At 42.2% G+C, this 20,039-nt stretch overlaps 1 protein-coding gene across 3 annotated transcripts in view; it reads right to left on the bottom strand.

Annotated features, from left to right (window-relative positions):
• LOC138194957 (suppressor of tumorigenicity 7 protein homolog) overlaps nt 1-9,851 on the bottom strand; it is a 64,662-nt gene extending 54,811 nt beyond the window's left edge. For 2 of the 3 annotated variants that reach the window (XM_069144007.1, XM_069144009.1), the window contains exon 1: nt 9,103-9,851. In XM_069144007.1, coding sequence (XP_069000108.1) covers nt 9,103-9,124 — 22 coding nt within the window. In that variant the 5' untranslated portion in view covers nt 9,125-9,851. The remainder of the gene's footprint in view (nt 1-9,102) is intronic. The other variant, XM_069144008.1, reaches the window with a different exon arrangement.
• Nucleotides 9,852-20,039: the final 10,188 nt, after the last annotated feature.

Raw genomic sequence — 20,039 nt, 5'->3', positions numbered from 1 at the left:
AAAAGATATTTAGGGCCCGAGCACCAAGCATCGGTGCGAAAGCCCTATTGTATTTCGTAAAAATTTCCTATGTAGTTGTTCTTCTTGTTACGTAAAGTGATTTTCCTTTTTGGAGGCTTTATCATCTTCAAAAACTCATGAAAGTGGAAACACATTTGTCTCCCGGCGAAAGATTTCGTATTCCAGTGGAGTCGTGAGTGGGCGTGGCCAAACGGCTCGAGAGCGCCCCCTACAGAGATGCCCCGGCGGCCACATTTACCTAAATTCACCAAATCCAGTGGACACGTGTATCACACCAAGACGCACAAAAACGTTACATCGCACCGTTACGTCAACTGGACAGGAAGTCCACCATTTTGAATTTAGTCGCCATTTTGGGCAATTCTGACACGTTGTACTTTGTCGAACTCCTCCGAGGGATTTTGTCCGACCGACTTGAATTTAGGTTCTATGGATAGAAAACATGTTTGGGATTAAAAGTTGTATAAATAATTTGTTTTCATCGATGTGTGTGCCCGTGGGAGGCGGCCATTTTGAGTGTCTCACCATGAAACTAGGAGTTGCTTTAAATCTTATGTACATGGACCGACCTTCTCCAAACATCACAGGTACGATAACAGCCCCGCCCTGAAGACCCCTGTGGGGTAATATCCGCTCATAGTCATAGCGCCCCCTGTTGGCCACTGGAAATGACACTTTTCATACTTTCACATTCTACATCGAGCTGGTTGATCCCATGAACCTAAAGTCGGGTCACAATAACCTAAACATGTAGTTGATGATATATTGAGACATTCGTTCGACTTTGTCAATGGGCGTCGCCGTGACAATGCGGCAAAGTTGGATGTCTCGCCGTGACACAGGAAGTTGATGTTTAAGGTGAAAGGATGCTTGAAACCTCACGAAACGTGTAGCATACATTCTGCATGGTGAGACAATACATCTGATGTGTTTTACGAGTCGGCGTCGCCAAACGGCTCGCCAGCGCCCCCTGCTGGAGATAGGAAACAAGACAAAAATAGCAACTTTAAGTGGGTATACGTGGTCCCTCGCGCACTGCACGTCGGGGAGACGGCTTCAGGGGGACGGCTTTGGGGAGGCGGCGCGCCGGAGTGCGAGGGCCCGTACGTCACTGCTTGCAGTTTTAATTCTATCTACTTCTACATTCAACATTTTATTATTCATAAAAACTTGAAATTACAATAAAACACTGTACATGTTTTATTGAAGTTGTTATTATTAATTATTGACTGTGATTACTAAAGAAATCAAATAATAATAATAATAAAATACAGTTACTACAAAAATAAATCTCATGATGACTTTACTTTTCATCATATTTCCAATACAAATGTAGTTTATGTTTGTTAAATCTCTAAAGTACATAAAAAGACTGATAACCAGCTGCTGTCAAAGTGAACATTTGACCCTCAAATGACCTAAAAGTTTATCCAGACTTCACAATCTCTCAACAGAAAGACAGACAACTATCGCTAGGCTCATTAACGCTCCATGAACACTCCATAAAGGCTCCATAAAGGCTCCATAAACTGTTCATCAACTCTTCATCAATTCTCCATCAACGCTCCATAAACTCTTCATCAACAATTCATTAATGCTCCATAAACGCTCTGTATACTCTTAATCAACGCACCATCAACCCTCCATAAACTCTTCATCAACTCTTCATTAACGCTTCATAAACTCTTCATCAACTCTGCATTAACGCTCCATCAATGCTTCATCAAAGCTCCACAAAGTCTTCATCAACGCTCCATAAAGGCTCCATCAACGCTCCATCAACTCTTCATCAAACCTCCATCAACGCTCAATCAACGTTCCATAAACTCTTCATCAACTCTTCATTAACGCTCCATCAATGCTTCATCAAAGCTCCATAAACGCTCCATAAACTCTTCATCAATTCTGCATTCACGCTTTATAAACGCTCAATAAAAACTCCATAAACTTTTCATCGATTCTTCATCAACCCTCAAATAACTCTTCATCAACAGCAATTAATGTTTGTTAAATCTATAAAGAACAAACAAAAAAAGCTGATGACCAGCTGCTGTCAAAGTGAATGTTTGACCCTCAAATAACCTAAAGGTTTATCCAGACTTCACAATCTCTCAACAGAAAGACAGAAAACTATCGCTGGGCTCATTAACGCTCCATGAACGCTCCATAAAGGCTCCATAAACTCTTCATAAATTGTTCATCAACTCTTCTGAAACACTCAAAAAACTCTTCATGAACTTTCCATAAACACTCCATCGACGCTCCATAAACGCTCTGTCAACTCTTCATCAACGCTCAATAAACTCTTCATCAACCCTCCATAAAGTCTTCATCAATTCTTCATCAACGCTCCATAAACTCTTCATCAACTCTCCATCAACGCTCCATCAACTCTTCATTCACTTTTCATCGACGCTCACTAAACTCTTCATCAAGTCTTTATCAACCCTACATAAACTCTTCATTAAAGCTCCATTAGCGCTCCATAAACTGTCCAAGTCTTCATCAACCGTCCATAAACTCTTCATCACCGCTCCATAAACCCTTTATCAACTCTTCATTAACGTTCCATAAATCTTTCATCAACTCTTCATCAATGCTCCATAAACTCTTCATCAATTTTCCATAAACGCTCCATAAACACTCCATAAACTATTCATCAACGCTCCAAAAACTCTTCATAAACTCCATAAACGCTCCATCAACACTCCATCAACTCTTCCTTAACGCTCCATGAACTGTTAATCAACTCTACTTAAACATTTCGTAAACTCTTCATCAGCTCTTCATCAATGTTCCATCAACGCTCCATAAACTCTCCATCAATGCTTCATGAACCTTCCATAAACGTTCCCTCAAAGGTTCATGAACGTTCAATAAACGCTCCATCAATTCTTCCTTAACGCTCAAAGAACTGTTACTCAACTCTCCATCAACGTTTCGTAAACTCTTCATCAACTCTTCATGAACGCTCTATAACCTGTTCATTAAGTCTTCATCAACCCTCCATAAACTCTTCATCAACCCTCCATAAACGCTTCACCAAGTATTCATCAATGCTCCATCAACTCTTCATCAACCCTTCGTAAACTCTTCATGAAATCTTCATCAATCCTTCATAAACTATTCATCAACTTTCATCAACGCTCCATCAACTCTTCATAAACACTGAGTAAACCCTTCATCAACGCTCCATAAACTCTTCATAAACTCCATACATGTAAACGCTCCATCAACACTCCAACAACTCTTCCTTAACGCTCCATGAACTGTTAATAACATCAACATTTCGTAAACTCTTTGTCAACTTTTCATCAATGCACCATCAACTCTCCATAAACGCTCCATTAACTCTTCATCAACCCTCCATAGACTCTTCATCAACGCAATATAAATTCTTCATCAACCCTCCATAAACTCTTCATAAAAGCTCCATAAACTCTTCATCAAGTATTCATCAATGCTCCATCAACTCTTCATTAACGCTCCATAAACTCTTCATCAACTATTCATCAATGCTCCATCAACTCTTTATTAACCCTCCATAAAATCTTCTTAAAGTCTTCATGAACCCAACGTAAACTATTCATCAATGCTCCATAAACAATCCTTAAACTCTTCATCAACTCTCCATAAACCCTCCATAAACGCTTCATCAACCCTCCATAAAAGCTTCACCAAGTATTCAGCAATGATCCATCAACTCTTCGTAAAAGCTCCATAAACTTTTCATCAACGCTCCATAATCTCTCCATAAACTCTTCATCAACCCTTCATAAACTCTTCATGAAGTATTCATCAACCCTACCTAAACTATTCACCAACTCTCCATAAACACTTCATCAACTCTCCATAAACTCTTCATCAAGTCTTCATCAACCCTCCATAAACTCTTCATCAACTCTCCATAAACCCTCCATAAACTCTTCATCAACCCTCCTTAAATGCTTCGCCAAGTATTCATCAACGCTCCATAAACTCTTCATCAACCCTTCATAAACTCTTCATGAAGTCGTCATCAACTCTTCATAAACACTGAGTAAACTCTTCATCAACGGTCCATAATCTCTTCCTAAACTCCATAAACGCTCCATCAAAACTCCATCAACTCTTCCTTAACGCCCCATGAACTGTTAATAAATTCTCCATCAACGTTTCGTAAACTCTTCATCAACTCTTCATCAATGCACCATCAACTCTTCATAAACGCTCCATAAACTCTTCATCAACTCTTCATCAACCCTCCATAAACTCTTCATATGCACTCCATAAACTCTTCATCAATGCTCCATCAACTCTTATTAAAAGCTCCATCAACTCTTCATCAACCCTTCATAAACACTTCATGAAGTCTTCATCAATCCTCCATAAACTATTGATCAACTCTTCATCAACTCTCCATACACTCTTCATCAACCCTCCATAAAGTCTTCATAAAAGCTCCATAAACTCTTCATAAAAGCTCCATAAACTTTTCCTCAACACTCCATCAACTCTTCATCAAGCCTTCGTAAACTCTTCATGAAGTCTTCATCAATCCTCCATAAACTATTCATCAACTTTCATCAACGCTCCATCAACTCTTCATAAACACTGAGTAAACCCTTCATCAACGCTCCATAAACTCTTCATAAACTCCATACATGTAAACGCTCCATCAACACTCCAACAACTCTTCCTTAACGCTCCATGAACTGTTAATAACATCAACATTTCGTAAACTCTTTGTCAACTTTTCATCAATGCACCATCAACTCTCCATCAACGCTCCATTAACTCTTCATAAACGCTGAGTAAACTCTTCATCAACTGTCCATAAACTCTCCATAAACTATTCATCAACGCTCCGTAAACTCTTCATCAACGCTCCATAAACTCTTCATAAACTCCATAAATGCTCAATAAACTGTTCAACAAGTATTTATCAAGGCTCCATGAACACTTCATCAACGCTCTATTAACGCTCAATAAACTCCACATCAACTCTTCATTAACCCTCCATAAACTCTTCATCAAGTATTCATCAATGCTCCATCAACTCTTCATTAACGCTCCATAAACTCTTCATCAACTATTCATCAATGCTCCATCAACTCTTTATTAACCCTCCATAAAATCTTCTTAAAGTCTTCATGAACCCAACGTAAACTATTCATCAACGCTCCATAAACAATCCTTAAACTCTTCATCAACTCTCCATAAACCCTCCATAAACGCTTCATCAACCCTCCATAAAAGCTTCACCAAGTATTCAGCAATGATCCATCAACTCTTCGTAAAAGCTCCATAAACTTTTCATCAACTCTCCATAAACTCTTCATCAACGCTCCATAAACTCTTCATCAATGTTCCATGAACACTCTATAAACTCTTCATAAACTCCATAAACGTTCCATCAACACTCCATCAACTCTTCCTTAATGCTCCATGAACTGTGAATAAACTCTCCATCAACATTTCGTAAACTCTTCATCAACTCTACATCAATGGTCCATTGACGCTCCATAAACTCTTCATCAACTCTCCATAAACTCTTCATCAACGCTTCATAAACTCTTCATCAATGTTCCATCAACGCTCCATAAACCCTTCATCAACTCTTCATTAACGCTCTATAAACTGTTCATCAAGTTTTCATCAATCCTCAATAAATTCTTCAACTCTCCATAAACTCTTCATCAACCTTCCATAAACTCATCATAAAAGCTCCATAAACTCTTCATATACCCTCCATAAACTCTTCATTAACGGTTCATGAACATTCCATAAACGCTCCATCAATTCTTCATCAACGCTCGGTAGACTCTTCATCAACTCTTTATCAACAATCAACGCTCCATAAACTCTTCATAAACTCAATGAACGCTCCATCAACACTCCATCAATTCTTCCTTAACGCTCCGTGAACTGTTACTCAACTCTCCATCAACGTTTCATAAACTCTTCATCAACTCTTCATCAATGGTCCATCGACGCTCCATAAACTCTTCATCAACTCTCCATAAACTCTTCATCAACGCTCCATAAACTCTTCATCAATGTTCCATGAACACTCTATAAACTCTTCATCAATGTTCCATCAACGCTCCATCAACACTCCATCAATTCTTCCTTAACGCTCCGTGAACTGTTACTCAACTCTCCATCAACGTTTCGTAAACTCTTCATCAACTCTTCATCAATGGTCCATCAACTCTCCATAAACTCTTCATCAACCCTCCATAAACTCATCATAAAAGCTCCATAAACCCTCCATAAACTCTTCATCAACCCTCCATAAACGCTTCACCAAGTATTCATCAATGCTCCATCAACTCTTCATAAAAGCTCCATCAACTCTTCATCAACCCTTCATAAACTCTTCATGAAGTCTTCATCAACCCTCCATAAACTCTTCATCAACGCTCCATAAACTCTTCATCAAGTCGTCATCAACGCTCCATCAACTCTTCATAAACACTGAGTAAACTCTTCATCAACTCTCCATAAAATCTTTATCAAGTCTTCATCAATGTTCCATCGACGCTCCATAAACTCCTCGTCAATTCTTCATTAACCCTACATAAACTCTTCATCAAGTATTCATCAACGCTCCATCAACTATTCTTAAACGCTTCATCAACGCTCCATAAACTCCACATCAACTCTTCATTAACCCTCCATAAACTCTTCATCAAGTATTCATTAACGTTCCATCAACTATTCATAAACGTTCCATAAACGCTCCTTAAACGCTTCATCAACGCTCCATCAACACTCCATCAACTCCACATCAACTCTTCATTAACCATCCATAAACTCTTCATCAAGTATTCATCAACGCTCCATCAACTCTTCATTAACGCTCCATAAACTCTTCATCAAGTATTCATCAACGCTCCATCAACTCTTCATTAACCCTCCATAAAATCTTCATAAAGTCTTCATTAACCCTACGTAAGCTATTCATCAATGCTCCATAAACGCTCCATGAACTCTTCATCAACTCTCCGTAAACTATCCATCAAGTCTTAATCAACACACCATCAACTCTCCATAAACGCTCCATCACCTCTTCATCAACCCTCTATAAACTCTTCATCAACCCTCCATAAACTCTTCATCAACCCTCCATATACTCATCATTACTCTGCATAAATGCTCCATAAACTCTTCATCAAGTCTTCATCAACGCTCCATCAACTCTTCATCAACGCTCCATAAACTCCTCATCAACTCTTCATCAACTCTCCATAAACTCTTCAACAAGTCTTTATCAACGGTCAATAAACGCTTCATCAACGATCCATCGACGCTCCATAAACTCATCAACTCTTCATTAACTCTCCATAAACTCTTCATCAAGTATTCATCAATGCTCCATCAACTCTTCATCAACTCTCCATAAACCCTCCATAAATGCTTCATCAACTCATCATCAACTCTCCATAAACTCTTTATCAACTCTTCATTAACGCTCCATAAAATCTTCATCAACTCTTTATAAACGCTCTATAAACTCTTCATCAACGCTCCATAATCTCTTCATGAACTCTTCATCAACCCTCCATAAAATTTTCATCAAACCTACCTAAACTATTCATCAACGCTCCATAAACTCATCATCAACTCTCCATCAACTCTTCATCAACTCTCCATTAACTCTTCATCAACTCTCCCTAAACTCTTCATCAACTCTCCATAAACTCTTCATCAACTCTCCATAAACTCTTCATCAACTCTCCATAAACGCTCCATAAACCGTTCAACTCTTCATCAACTCTCCATCAACTCTTCATCAACCGTCCATAAACTCTTCATCAACTCTCCATAAACTCTTCATCAACTCTCCATAAACTCTTCATCAACTCTCCATAAACTCTTCATCAACTCTCCATAAACTCTTCATCGTCTTCATCAACCCTCCATAAACTCTTCATCAACTCTCCATAAACTCTTCATCAAGTCTTCATCAAGCCTCCATAAACTCATCATCAACTCTGCATAAATGCTCCATAAAATCTTCATCAAGTCTTCATCGACTCTTCATAAACACTCAATAAACGCCTCATCGACGCTCCATTGACGCTCCATCGACGCTCTATAAACTCATCAACTCTTCATTAACCCCCCATAAACTCTTCAGCAAGTATTCATCAACGCTCCATCAACTACTCATGAATGATCCATAAACGCTTAATCAACGCTTCAGAAACTTTTCAGAAACACTCCATAAACTGTTCATCAACTCTTCATCGACTCTCCATAAACTCTTCATCAAGTCTTCATCAACGCTCCATAAATCGTCAACACTTCATCAACTCTTCATCAACACTTAATAAACTCTTCATCAACCCTCCATAAACCCTTCATCAAGTCTTCATCAACGCTCCATAAATCGTCAACACTTCATCAACTCTTCATCAACACTTCATAAACTCTTCATCAACCCTCCATAAACTCTTCATCAACTCTCCATAAACACTTCATCAACTCTGCCTAAACTCTTCATAAACCCTCCATAAACCCTTCATCAAGTCTTCATCAACGCTCCATAAACGCTCCATGAACACTCCTTAAATGCTGCGTTAGCTTCAGTAGCATATCCTCTCAGCACTGTGTGGAGGAAGAGGAGGAGGAAGAGGAGGAAAATGAGGACGACACTGCTCAACAAGCGTCCATCTTCTGACATGCTCTCTCACATGAACGCAAACATGCACAAGAACACACTCACATCCAACCGTCCCGCCCAGAGGATGGAGGAGATGCACACAGACACAGTCGGTGGGAGAGTGAGAGTGCCAGCAGCTAGCTCGTAGCTAGCTCGTAGCGACAACCCTCCACGCTAAAATGGTAGTTCCCACATTTCTGCCCATGAAATCTGCCGCCAGCAACGATGGAGGCAGAACAGGAAGAGGAGGGTGGTAGAAGAGTAGAGATACAAGAACAGAACATCTGTCCATCATATAAAACACACACTGAACATAAAGAGGTACACACACACACACACACACACACTCACTCACTCACTCACTCACTCACACACACACACACACACACACACACACACACACACACAGGAGACGAGGATTGTGTACTTACATGAGGACTCTGTGCCGAACATGGCTGGGCTGGGAGCTGTGATGGAGAGAAGAGGAGGAGGAGGAAGAGGAGGAGGAGGAAAAGGAGGAAGGAGGAGAGAGGGGGAGGGGGAGAGAGAGGGGAGGTTGATGAGCAGGCAGCTACACAGCGGGGGTCATCAAAGCAACACAATGCAGCCAGCCGGCCGTCGTTGCATCCCACTCCGACAGATGCCCAGCCCGCCGTCCGTTAGAAACGCTGCGCGGCCTCAGCTGGTCCAACAAACGGAGGATTAAATCAATCACCCGGCAAAGAGAGAATAAAAACACGCAGCAATCCTTCACGGCGACGCTGAAATCCAGACAGAGACGTGGCGGAGGCTAGCTACTGCATCCTTCTGCAGTCTGTATCCTCCTCCTCATCCTCCCCCCGTCACTCTTCTCATGTCACTGATGAAGAGGCAGTGAGAGAGGGAGGGAGGGACGAGTTCCCGGGGAGAGGACAGAGACGGAGACGGAAACGGAGATGGAGACGGAGTGGGGGAGTAGAAAGCAGATTTGTGGTGAGGAGTTGCTGCTGCAGCCGCTGGAAGACAATAGCTATGCAAACAGAGTGACGTCAGGACGGAGGGGGAGCTGAGAAAACACTGACTGACAACTGCTGCTACATGGAGGAGGAGGAGGACTGGGAGAGAGGAAGAAACATGAACCAGGGGGAGAACCAGTTGAGAGAGAGCAAAATATAGAAAGGAAGGAAGAGGAGAGGTGATGAAAGAAAGAGAGATGGGTGGAGGACGAAACGATGAAGAGACAAGGAGGAGGAGGGAAGCAGCTAGGGGGTGCGGGTGGGGGGGGGGGGTGGGGTGGGTGGGGGGGTGGGGGGGGGGGGCACCGGAGGAAGAGAGAGAAAAAGAACCAATCAAAGTAGTTTCTTTACTGGGAGCTGAACAAATTCAACTGAGATACCGCAGGACACACACATTTAAAAAAAACAAATCGATAAATTATTGTCACAATAACTCTCTAATCTTTACTCTCAATAACATTTTATATTATCATTCAGCTGCTACCAACAGAGTAATCACAAATATACATAAAGATTCAAGAACTGTGATCTGTCATCATTTAACGAAGACTAAACCTTCAAATCTCAAACATAAACAAACACTCCAAATGCACTGGTGTTAAAAATGTGTTTTCAAGCATATATTCTCCTCATATATCTGTATGTTATAGAGAGAAGAATAAATAGAGGATCTGAATAATGTACTTGGAAACCGAGACAGAAGCAGACCAGATAGGTATCTACAGTGAACTGTCTACCGTGAACTGTCTACAATTAAATGTCCGCAGGGGAATGTCTACAGCGAGGTTTCTACAGTGAGGTGTCTACAGCGAGGTTTCTACAGTGAGGTGTCTACAGTGAGGTGTGTGTAGTGAGGTGTCTACAGTGAACTGTCTACAGTGACATGTCTACAGTGAGGTGTCTACAGTGAGGTGTGTGTAGTGAGGTGTCTACAGTGAACTGTCTACAGTGACATGTCTACAGTGAGGTGTCTACAGTGAGGTGTCTACAGTGAGGTGTGTGTAGTGAGGTGTCTACAGTGAGGTGTCTACAGTGACATGTCTACAGTGAGGTGTCTACAGTGAGGTGTCTACAGTGAGGTGTGTGTAGTGAGGTGTCTACAGTGAGGTGTCTACAGTGAGGTGTCTACAGCGAGGTTTCTACAGTGAGGTGTCTACAGTGAGGTGTGTGTAGTGAGGTGTCTACAGTGAGGTGTCTACAGTGAGGTGTCTACAGCGAGGTTTCTACAGTGAGGTGTCTACAGTGAGGTTTCTACAGTGAGGTGTCTACAGTGAGGTGTGTGTAGTGAGGTGTCTACAGTGAACTGTCTACAATTAAATGTCCGCAGGGGAATGTCTACAGCGAGGTTTCTACAGTGAGGTGTCTACAGCGAGGTTTCTACAGTGAGGTGTCTACAGTGAGGTGTGTGTAGTGAGGTGTCTACAGTGAACTGTCTACAATTAAATGTCCGCAGGGGAATGTCTACAGCGAGGTTTCTACAGTGAGGTGTCTACAGCGAGGTTTCTACAGTGAGGTGTCTACAGTGAGGTGTGTGTAGTGAGGTGTCTACAGTGAGGTGTCTACAGTGAGGTGTCTACAGCGAGGTTTCTACAGTGAGGTGTCTACAGTGAGGTTTCTACAGTGAGGTGTCTACAGTGAGGTGTGTGTAGTGAGGTGTCTACAGTGAACTGTCTACAATTAAATGTCCGCAGGGGAATGTCTACAGCGAGGTTTCTACAGTGAGGTGTCTACAGTGAGGTGTGTGTAGTGAGGTGTCTACAGTGAACTGTCTACAGTGACATGTCTACAGTGAGGTGTCTACAGTGAGGTGTCTACAGTGAGGTGTGTGTAGTGAGGTGTCTACAGTGAACTGTCTACAGTGACATGTCTACAGTGAGGTGTCGACAGTGAGGTGACTACGGTGAGATGTCTGCAGTGAGTTGTCTACAGTGAGGTGTCTACAAAGAGGTGTCAAAAGTGAACTGTCTACAGTGAACTGTCTACAGTGAGGTGTCTGCAGTGAGATGTCTGCAGTGAGGTGTCAACAGTGAGGTAGATACAGTGAAGTGTCTACAGTGATGTGTCTGCAGTGAACTGTCTACAGTGACGTGTCTACAGTAAGGTGTCTACAGTGAGGTGTCTACAGTGAGGTGTCTACAATGAGGTGTCTGCAGGAAATTGTCTGCAGTGAGGTTTCTACAGTCAGCTGTCTAGATTGAGGTGGCTAGAGTGAAATATCTACAGTGAGCTCTACAGTCAGGTGTCTACAGTGAAGTGTCTACAGCGATGTGTCTACAGTGAAACGTCTGCAGTGAAATGTGCAGTGAGGTGTCTGCAGTGATCTGTCTATAGTGAGGTGTCTACATTGAGCTATCTACAGTGAGGTTTTCACAGTGAGGTGTCTACAGTAAACTGTCTACAGTGAGATGTTTACAGTGAGGTGTCTATAGGGAGGTGTCTACAGTGAACTGTCCACAGTATATATTCTACAGTGAACTGTATACAGTATATAGTCTACAGTGAAGTGTTTACAGTGAGATATCTCCAGTGAATATTCTACAGTGAAGTGTCTACAGTTGATAATGTCAATGTTGATGCATAAAGTAAAAGTTGAATGATGAGTCTGTATGGGACCTTTAAGCGCACACATAATTGTGCAGCAGTTGTGCAGCAGTGAGCCTGTTGTGAGTAGATAACTGGGTCAAGTAGGGAATCTGTACAGCAGCCTTCTAACCTACATTAATAAATGGGCGGTGATCCGGACGTTGTCGTGGCCCCCACTGTGAATGGGCTGAAGCGAGCTAGCATATGGTTTAGCTGAGCTGCTGAACACTGATGGAGGCCTCTGTTCTTTTGTTTCACACACCCTCCTCCTCTTGCTTCCCCTCTTTCTCCCCCATGTCTTTGTCCTTCTAACACAAGCAGGAGACTCCTTCCCTACTTCTGCTACAGTGCAGAAAACATTTATTTGACTAAATATTTCTTGCAGTCAAAATCTTGCATGAAGTTATATTTTAGGTATTTTATAAAGCTTTTATTTATTTGGATGTATCTTAAACATAATAAAGCCTCTGTGGCTAACACTAACTCGTCCACTAAGAGGCACTACAAGAAAAGTCAAGTTTTCATGAGGAAGAATAAAAAACCCTCAAACTGCTTCTTGTGAGAGACATTATAAATAACTACAGGACTACAGGTACAGGTCGAATCTTCTCCTTTAGGCAGGTGGCCATGTGGGTAACTGGGGGCGACGTATGTCCAGTAACCTTAGCAGCACGTAGCTGAAACAGCTGTGAAGTGTGCAGTGATAGGTTTCTGTAATGGAGGAGGAGAGGAGAGGAGAGGAGAGGAGAGGAGAGGAGAGGAGAAGAGAAGAGAAGAGAAGAGAAGAGAAGAGGAGAGGAGAGGAGAAGAGAAGAGAAGAGAAGAGAAGAGAAGAGAAGAGAGGAGAAGAGAGGAGAGGAGAGGAGAGGAGAGGAGAGGAGAGGAGAAGAGAGGAGAAGAGAAGAGAAGAGAAGAGAAGAGAAGAGAGGAGAGGAGAGGAGAGGAGAAGAGAAGAGAAGAGAAGAGAAGAGAAGAGAAGAGAAGAGAAGAGAAGAGAAGAGAAGAGAGGAGAGGAGAGGAGAGGAGAAGAGAAGAGAAGAGAAGAGAAGAGAAGAGAAGAGAAGAGAAGAGAGGAGAGGAGAGGAGAGGAGAGGAGAGGATTTTAAAGTCCCTTTATTTCACTTTTGCAGGGAAAACAGAAAACACTCTGAAACATCACTTGAAAAGCAAAAATGGGAAAATAAAAACCTTCAAGTAAATCAAACAAAATAAAATAACCAAAATAAACCACCAAAGAACAAAAGAACAATCAGTCGCAATGATCAATATGTTCAGAAGTTCACCACCAGCTCTCCACCAATAGTCCATCTGTCCCTGAAGGCCTGTATATTGTCCACCGTCTGATAGGAGGCGAGCTCCACCCTGAGTCTGGTAGGAGGTGCTCCACCCTGAGTCGGGCCTTCAACAGTCCCTCCAGAACTTTCACCGGATCCTCACCACCGCCACCCCAAACCCGATTCTTCCGTGTCAGCCAGCTTGGCGATCCAGATAAAAAGTTCACCAGTGTGGACAGCCTTCTTTTTTGTGAAGTATTTTGGACTGAAGATGAATAAAATGACAGACAGACAGATAGACAGATAGACAGATAGATAGATAGATAGATAGATACTTTATTAATCCCACAAGGGGAATTTTTTTCAATGATGGTCTCCAAGACCCTGAAAGCATCTTTTTAAAAGTTCAAAGAGCTGAGAGCCGAGGACACCGAACAAACAAGTGTTCCAGGGTCTCAGTCTGACCGCAGAAACAACATTCCTCCCCCAGGTGTGGATCCAAGTGTACTCACTCTCTTCATCCCACTGGTCAGACAGAGTACAGTTTCCTGTTTCCTCTCAGGTGCTGTGGCCAGGCGGCACAGACCTCCTCCACTATTCTGTTGGTCAGCCTGACAGACGTGCCTGAAGGTCTCCATGACGATGCTGTTGAAGACATCTTCACCAAATGTCCCAGTTTAGTCCAGCCGGCTTCTCTGAGACTCGTTCGCAGGCTGGCAGACTGCAGCGTTTGAGTCCTTATGAAGCTGCTGAAAACAAAGGTTCCTCCAGCAGCCAGACGCCCGGAGTCTTATCAGCTTCACGTGAGGTGTTAAAGACCTGCCACGCTGCAGAACAGAGCCGTACAACGGTTCAGCCCGGCGAAGTCCACTTCCTCAGGTTGGAGGAGAAAGAGCTGCTTGTCGTAGCCCGACGGCCCAGCTCTCCTCAGCAGCAGTCCAGCAGTGTCCATCCATCCGGGACCACGGCCATAGAGCAGCTTCTGGGCAGTCCGAGTCTGAACGAGGCGATCTTGGACTGGATATCGATGAGACCCTGAAGCACACACCTTCTCCTGAACTCCCTCCCACTTCTTTTTCTGAAAGTCCTCAGAGCCTAAAAACACACCAACACCTTTAAACCTCCTTTTCCCCACTGAAGACCTGCGAGGCACCGTCTGATGTCTCCACTGTCCCACCAACAACTTCAGATTTTTCCCAGTTCACCCGTGCAGATGAAGCCCTCATAAAGAGATAAGGTATCCTGCAGACACAGAACATCTCCCCGGCCCCCGATGAAGATGTTTACATCATCAGCATATGCAGAGACAGCGAGGGGACGACGAAGACTGGAGGACCCAGGCAGTGACAGACCACCGAGCCAACTTCTCAGCCTGCACAACAGAGGCTCCAAAGCAAGGCTGTATAGTTGCCCGGAGACAGGACAACCCTGTTTTATCCCTCACTGTACAGGGATCGGTCCACTCAGCCCAGCTCCCATTTTAACCAGACATTCAGCACCACTGTACAACAGACCTCCCCAGGTCAAAAAACATCACCAAGCCCAAAAGCCCTGAGAGCAGAAAACAGATAAGAGTGATCCACCCTGTCGAAAGCCTTCTCCTGATCCAGTGAGACAATACCAACATCTACATCACACATTGTGCAGGCTGATTCTTCTTGTTCTGGGTTTTGTACCCTCATGGTTGAAATGTACTTATTGTAAGTCGCTTTGGATAAAAGCGTCAGTTAAATGAAATGTAATGTAATGTAAAGTACATCGTGGAATTTACACGTCAAGCACATCACGGATGAGAAAAATGTTGTCCATAACGGTTCTATCAAGGATACAGTAAGCTTGGTCACTATTTACAATTACTTCCAAATAGTCTCTTAGTTTTCTGGAGGCTCTGGAAAACACCTCCTCAATACTTTTTATTTTGGCTTCAAGGTGTTTGACAGCAGACTTGATTTTAGCGGTGGAGATTGAGGTGTACTGCTGGCAGAAAACACGGATCTGTGCCTCTCCGACCTCCCACCATTTCAGAGAACTGAAATGAACTTTTTCAGTTTTCCAAAGAACCCCAAAGCTCTGACAGAAAGTGCTGTTCTGCAGAAGTTGATTATTAAAGTGCCAGTAGGAGTTCACCCTTTCACCCGGGGAGGTTATCAAGCCTAAGCTGAGGAGGTGCTGGTCGGTGGACTGATTGTGCTGTTTCGTCTGGAACTGAGACTGACAGATGTAAATCCTGCTATTCTGACCCGAACCCATGTGGACTGTCTGGTTGGTGGGTGTTTGACTCTCCATGTATCCAACAGATCCAAGTGTGTGATGATGTTGTGGAGACTCTGAGATGACTGTGGTTCCTCATTAGTTCTGTCCATGGTGAAGTCTAGAGTCCAGTTGAAATCCCCTCCGATGATCGGCTGCTCCTGATGGCAGTTCTGCAGTTGGTTTTGCAGCGTAGTGAAGAAGCTCTTTCTGGCCCCTGATTTGGTGCATATAAGTTGACGAAGCAGTAAACCGAGCTCTCTATCTCTGCCTCACCATCAGCAGCCGACCCTTCACCACCTCAGAAACAGACAGAGCCGCTGCATTAGCTGCTGTTCTAAACAGCACGGCTACTCCGGCACTAAGATTGGTGCCGTGGCTCCGGGTGGAGGAGCCTCCACCATAAACCCAGTCTACCTCATCTGATGGAGTGGTGTGTGAGTTTCTTGCATAAAGAGGATGTCCAACCTTTTTTGATTCACAACTTCCAGTATTAGGGCTCTTTTATGCCTGTCCCTCCCATCATTGATGTTTAAACACCCTAGATTGAAGCTCTGCATAGAAAGGTCAGAGGATAGAAAGAGGCAAAACAAGAGCAGAAATAAGCAGTGGAAAGTCCCATGTGAAGTTAAACTATTTACTTTGGTGTTTTTTTTTTTTTAAACACTTTTACCTTTTTTTACTTTTCTCAGGGTTGTGATGTGTTTTTTAGACAGAAGCGCTTTCGTTCATCTAAAAGGTCAAAGCCCACCTGTCTCTGCACCACCCCAACAGATTGTATGAACTTCTCAATGCCACTGAAATATTCACTCACTTTTGCAGATCTTTTGTAAGTTACAGAAAAAAATTAGTTTATTTCCTCCAATGAATATAGATCAGTGCTTTTAATGCATGTTTCATAATTAGATGCAGTATGTGATTCACTCATGTCCAGTAACGCTAGCAGCACGTAGCTGAAACAGCTGTGAAGTGTGCAGTGATAGGTTTCTGTAATGGAGGAGGAGAGGAGAGGAGAGGAGAGGAGAGGAGGGAAGGGGAGAGGAGAGGAGGGAAGGGGAGAGGGAACCGTACCACTCAGCATTAGTTTCTTCCAGCAGTTTTCAACATATTTATGACTAGAAGTGAATAAACAAACCTCCATCTGTTATCATGTGTTTGTTCCGTCACTAAACTACCTGTCAATACATGTTTCCTACAAACTCATCCTGTTTCTGTTCAGTCACTGCGTGTTGTAATCATGTGCCCTGTTGGTTACACATCCTGAACTGTCAGGTAATCAGGATGCAGACCATCACCATGACAACGGTGTAGTCCAGGTGATGGGTGTTTATGGAGTCAGTGATGGAACATTGTCCCCCCTAAATTAATGTTTTATTTAAAACACTCTTTTCCACCTCTCCTCAGAGGAACTGGATTCATGAGCCAGTTATTCCTGAACCGTGCTCATCTCACCCCGCCCCGCCCCCGTCACAGTACCACCCCCAAAAAGCATCTCCTCCTGGTTGCTAAGCAACTGAAAATAAACGAGAGACGAGTGTGGCCATCCTTCAGCAAAAGGAAAGATGACGACAAGCAGCGATGAGAAGGGCAGTCTGAGACACTCCGGGTGGGGTGGGGGGCCATCATATAAACCTTCATCTTTTAAAAGCCTGTGATTCATACGCTATAAATATCATCCCTCCCTCGTCTTATTTATAGTAATTCTGAGCATCAACTACAGACTAAAAAGGACGATAACTGGGTTCATCCATCAGATTTAACTGATTTAACTAAGATTAAGATGAACTGAAATACAACTGAAATAGACCAGAAATACAACTGAAATAGATCTGAAATAAAACTAAAATACAACTGAAATAGATCTGAAATACAACTAAAATACAACTAAAATAGATCTGAAATAAAACTAAAATACAACTGAAATAGATCTGAAATAAAACTAAAATACAACTAAAATACAACTGTAATAGATCTGAAATACAACTAAAATACAACTAAAATAGATCTGAAATAAAACTAAAATACAACTAAAATACAACTAAAATAGATCTGAAATACAACTAAAATACAACTGTAATAGATCTGAAATACAACTAAAATACAACTGTAATAGATCTGAAATACAACTAAAATACAACTGAAATAGATCTGAAATACAACTAAAATAGATATTAAATACAACTAAAATACAACTGTAATAGATCTGAAATACAACTAAAATAGATCTGAAATAAAACTAAAATAGATCTGAAATAAAACTAAAATAGATCTGAAATAAAACTAAAATACAACTAAAATAGATATTAAATACAACTAAAATACAACTGTAATAGATCTGAAATACAACTAAAATACAACTGAAATAGATCTGAAATACAACTGAAATACAACTGTAATAGATCTGAAATACAACTAAAATACAACTAAAATAGATCTGAAATAAAACTAAAATAGATCTGAAATAAAACTAAAATACAACTAAAATAGATATTAAATACAACTAAAATACAACTGTAATAGATCTGAAATACAACTAAAATACAACTGTAATAGATCTGAAATACAACTGAAATACAACTGTAATAGATCTGAAATACAACTAAAATACAACTGAAATAGATCTGAAATAAAACTAAAATACAACTAAAATAGATATTAAATACAACTAAAATACAACTGAAATAGATCTGAAATACAACTAAAATACAACTGAAATAGATCTGAAATACAACTAAAATAGATCTGAAATAGATCTGAAATAAAACTAAAATACAACTAAAATAGATATTAAATACAACTAAAATACAACTGTAATAGATCTGAAATACAACTAAAAGGGCAGCACGGTGGTGCAGTGGTTAGCATTGTCACCTCACAGCAAAAAAAGGTTCCGGGTTCGAATCCGGTCCTGGGCCTTTCTGTGCGGAGTTTGCATGTTCTCCCTGTGCTTGCGCGGGTTCTCTCCGGGTTCTCCGGCTTCCTCCCATCATCCAAAAACATGCACCTCAGGTCAGGTTACCTGGCGCCGCGCTAGTGGCAGCCTGCTGCAGCAGCTCCCCCCTGAGAGCCCCCCTGCTGTAGTGAAGACATTTCCCCTCGGGGATTAATAAAGTGTATAAAATCAAAAAAAATAAAATACAACTGAAATAGGTCTGAAATACAACTAAAATACAACTGAAATACAACTGGAATACAATAAAATAAAACTAAAATACTGTCCGAATAAAAGTACCTGATAAGTCTTGTATGCAGACTGAGTGTCATCTTACACAGATTGTTGTTAATTTCATCACACAGTTTGCATATATTCAAATAAGTGCAGGCAGTCAGATTTAAAGAACATGTAAACACATCCAGTGGACATCCATCAAACGCTCTGATGAAACTGTCTCTCATGAGGACCGCTTAGGACAGGAAAACCAAGAGTTACCTCTACTGCCGAGGATACATTCATTAGAGTTACCAGCCTCAGAAACCGCAAATTAACAGCACCTCAGATTAGAGTCCACAGAAATGCTTCACAGAGTTCAAGTAGCAGACACATCTCAACATCAACTGTTCAGAGGAGACTGGGTGAATCAGGCCTTCATGGTCCAATTGCTGCAAAGAAGCCGCTACTGAGGAAGAACAAGAAGAAGAGACTTGATTGGGCCAAGAAACACAAGGACTGGACATCAAACCAGTGGAACTCTGTACTTTGGTCTGATGAGTCCAGATCTGAGATTTTTGGTTCCACCTGCCGTGTCTTTGTAAGATGCAGAAAAGGTGAGTGGATGGTTTCTACATGTGGTTCCCACCGTGAAGCACGGAGGAGGAGGTGTGATGGTGTGAGGGGGGGGGGGGGGTTGCTGGTGACACTGTTGGTTATTTATTCAAAATTCAAGGCATACTTAACCAGCATGGCTCCCACAGCATTCTGCAGCGACATGCCACTGTTGTGTGGTGGTGTTTACCAGGACCCAAATGCAGGCTCACAGACTCGGGTATCAGTTCCAAAATACAGTCTTTATTTCCATCAACAAAAACAAACACACAAACAAACCAAAAGGTGGCACCTACAGTGTCCACTTGCTTCCAAGTCAGGAGGGCAACTCAACCGACTGATCCAGGGAGACATGGCTGGCAGGACAGCGGGCAGGACCGCTGGAAGAAACAGAGTCTATAATCCTCCGAGTCGGGAGGGCAACTCCACCGACTGGTGACTCCGACAGGGAGCTCCGCAGGTGGAACAGGAGCCGGGGGAACGGGAACGGGAACAGGATGGGC

This window comes from Embiotoca jacksoni, unplaced genomic scaffold (genome assembly GCF_022577435.1).
Source record: "Embiotoca jacksoni isolate LCO1_2020_lvr unplaced genomic scaffold, fEmbJac1.0.p SCAF_119, whole genome shotgun sequence".
NCBI lineage: Eukaryota > Metazoa > Chordata > Actinopteri > Embiotocidae > Embiotoca > Embiotoca jacksoni.
This window is presented reverse-complemented; position numbering and strand designations above follow the sequence as displayed.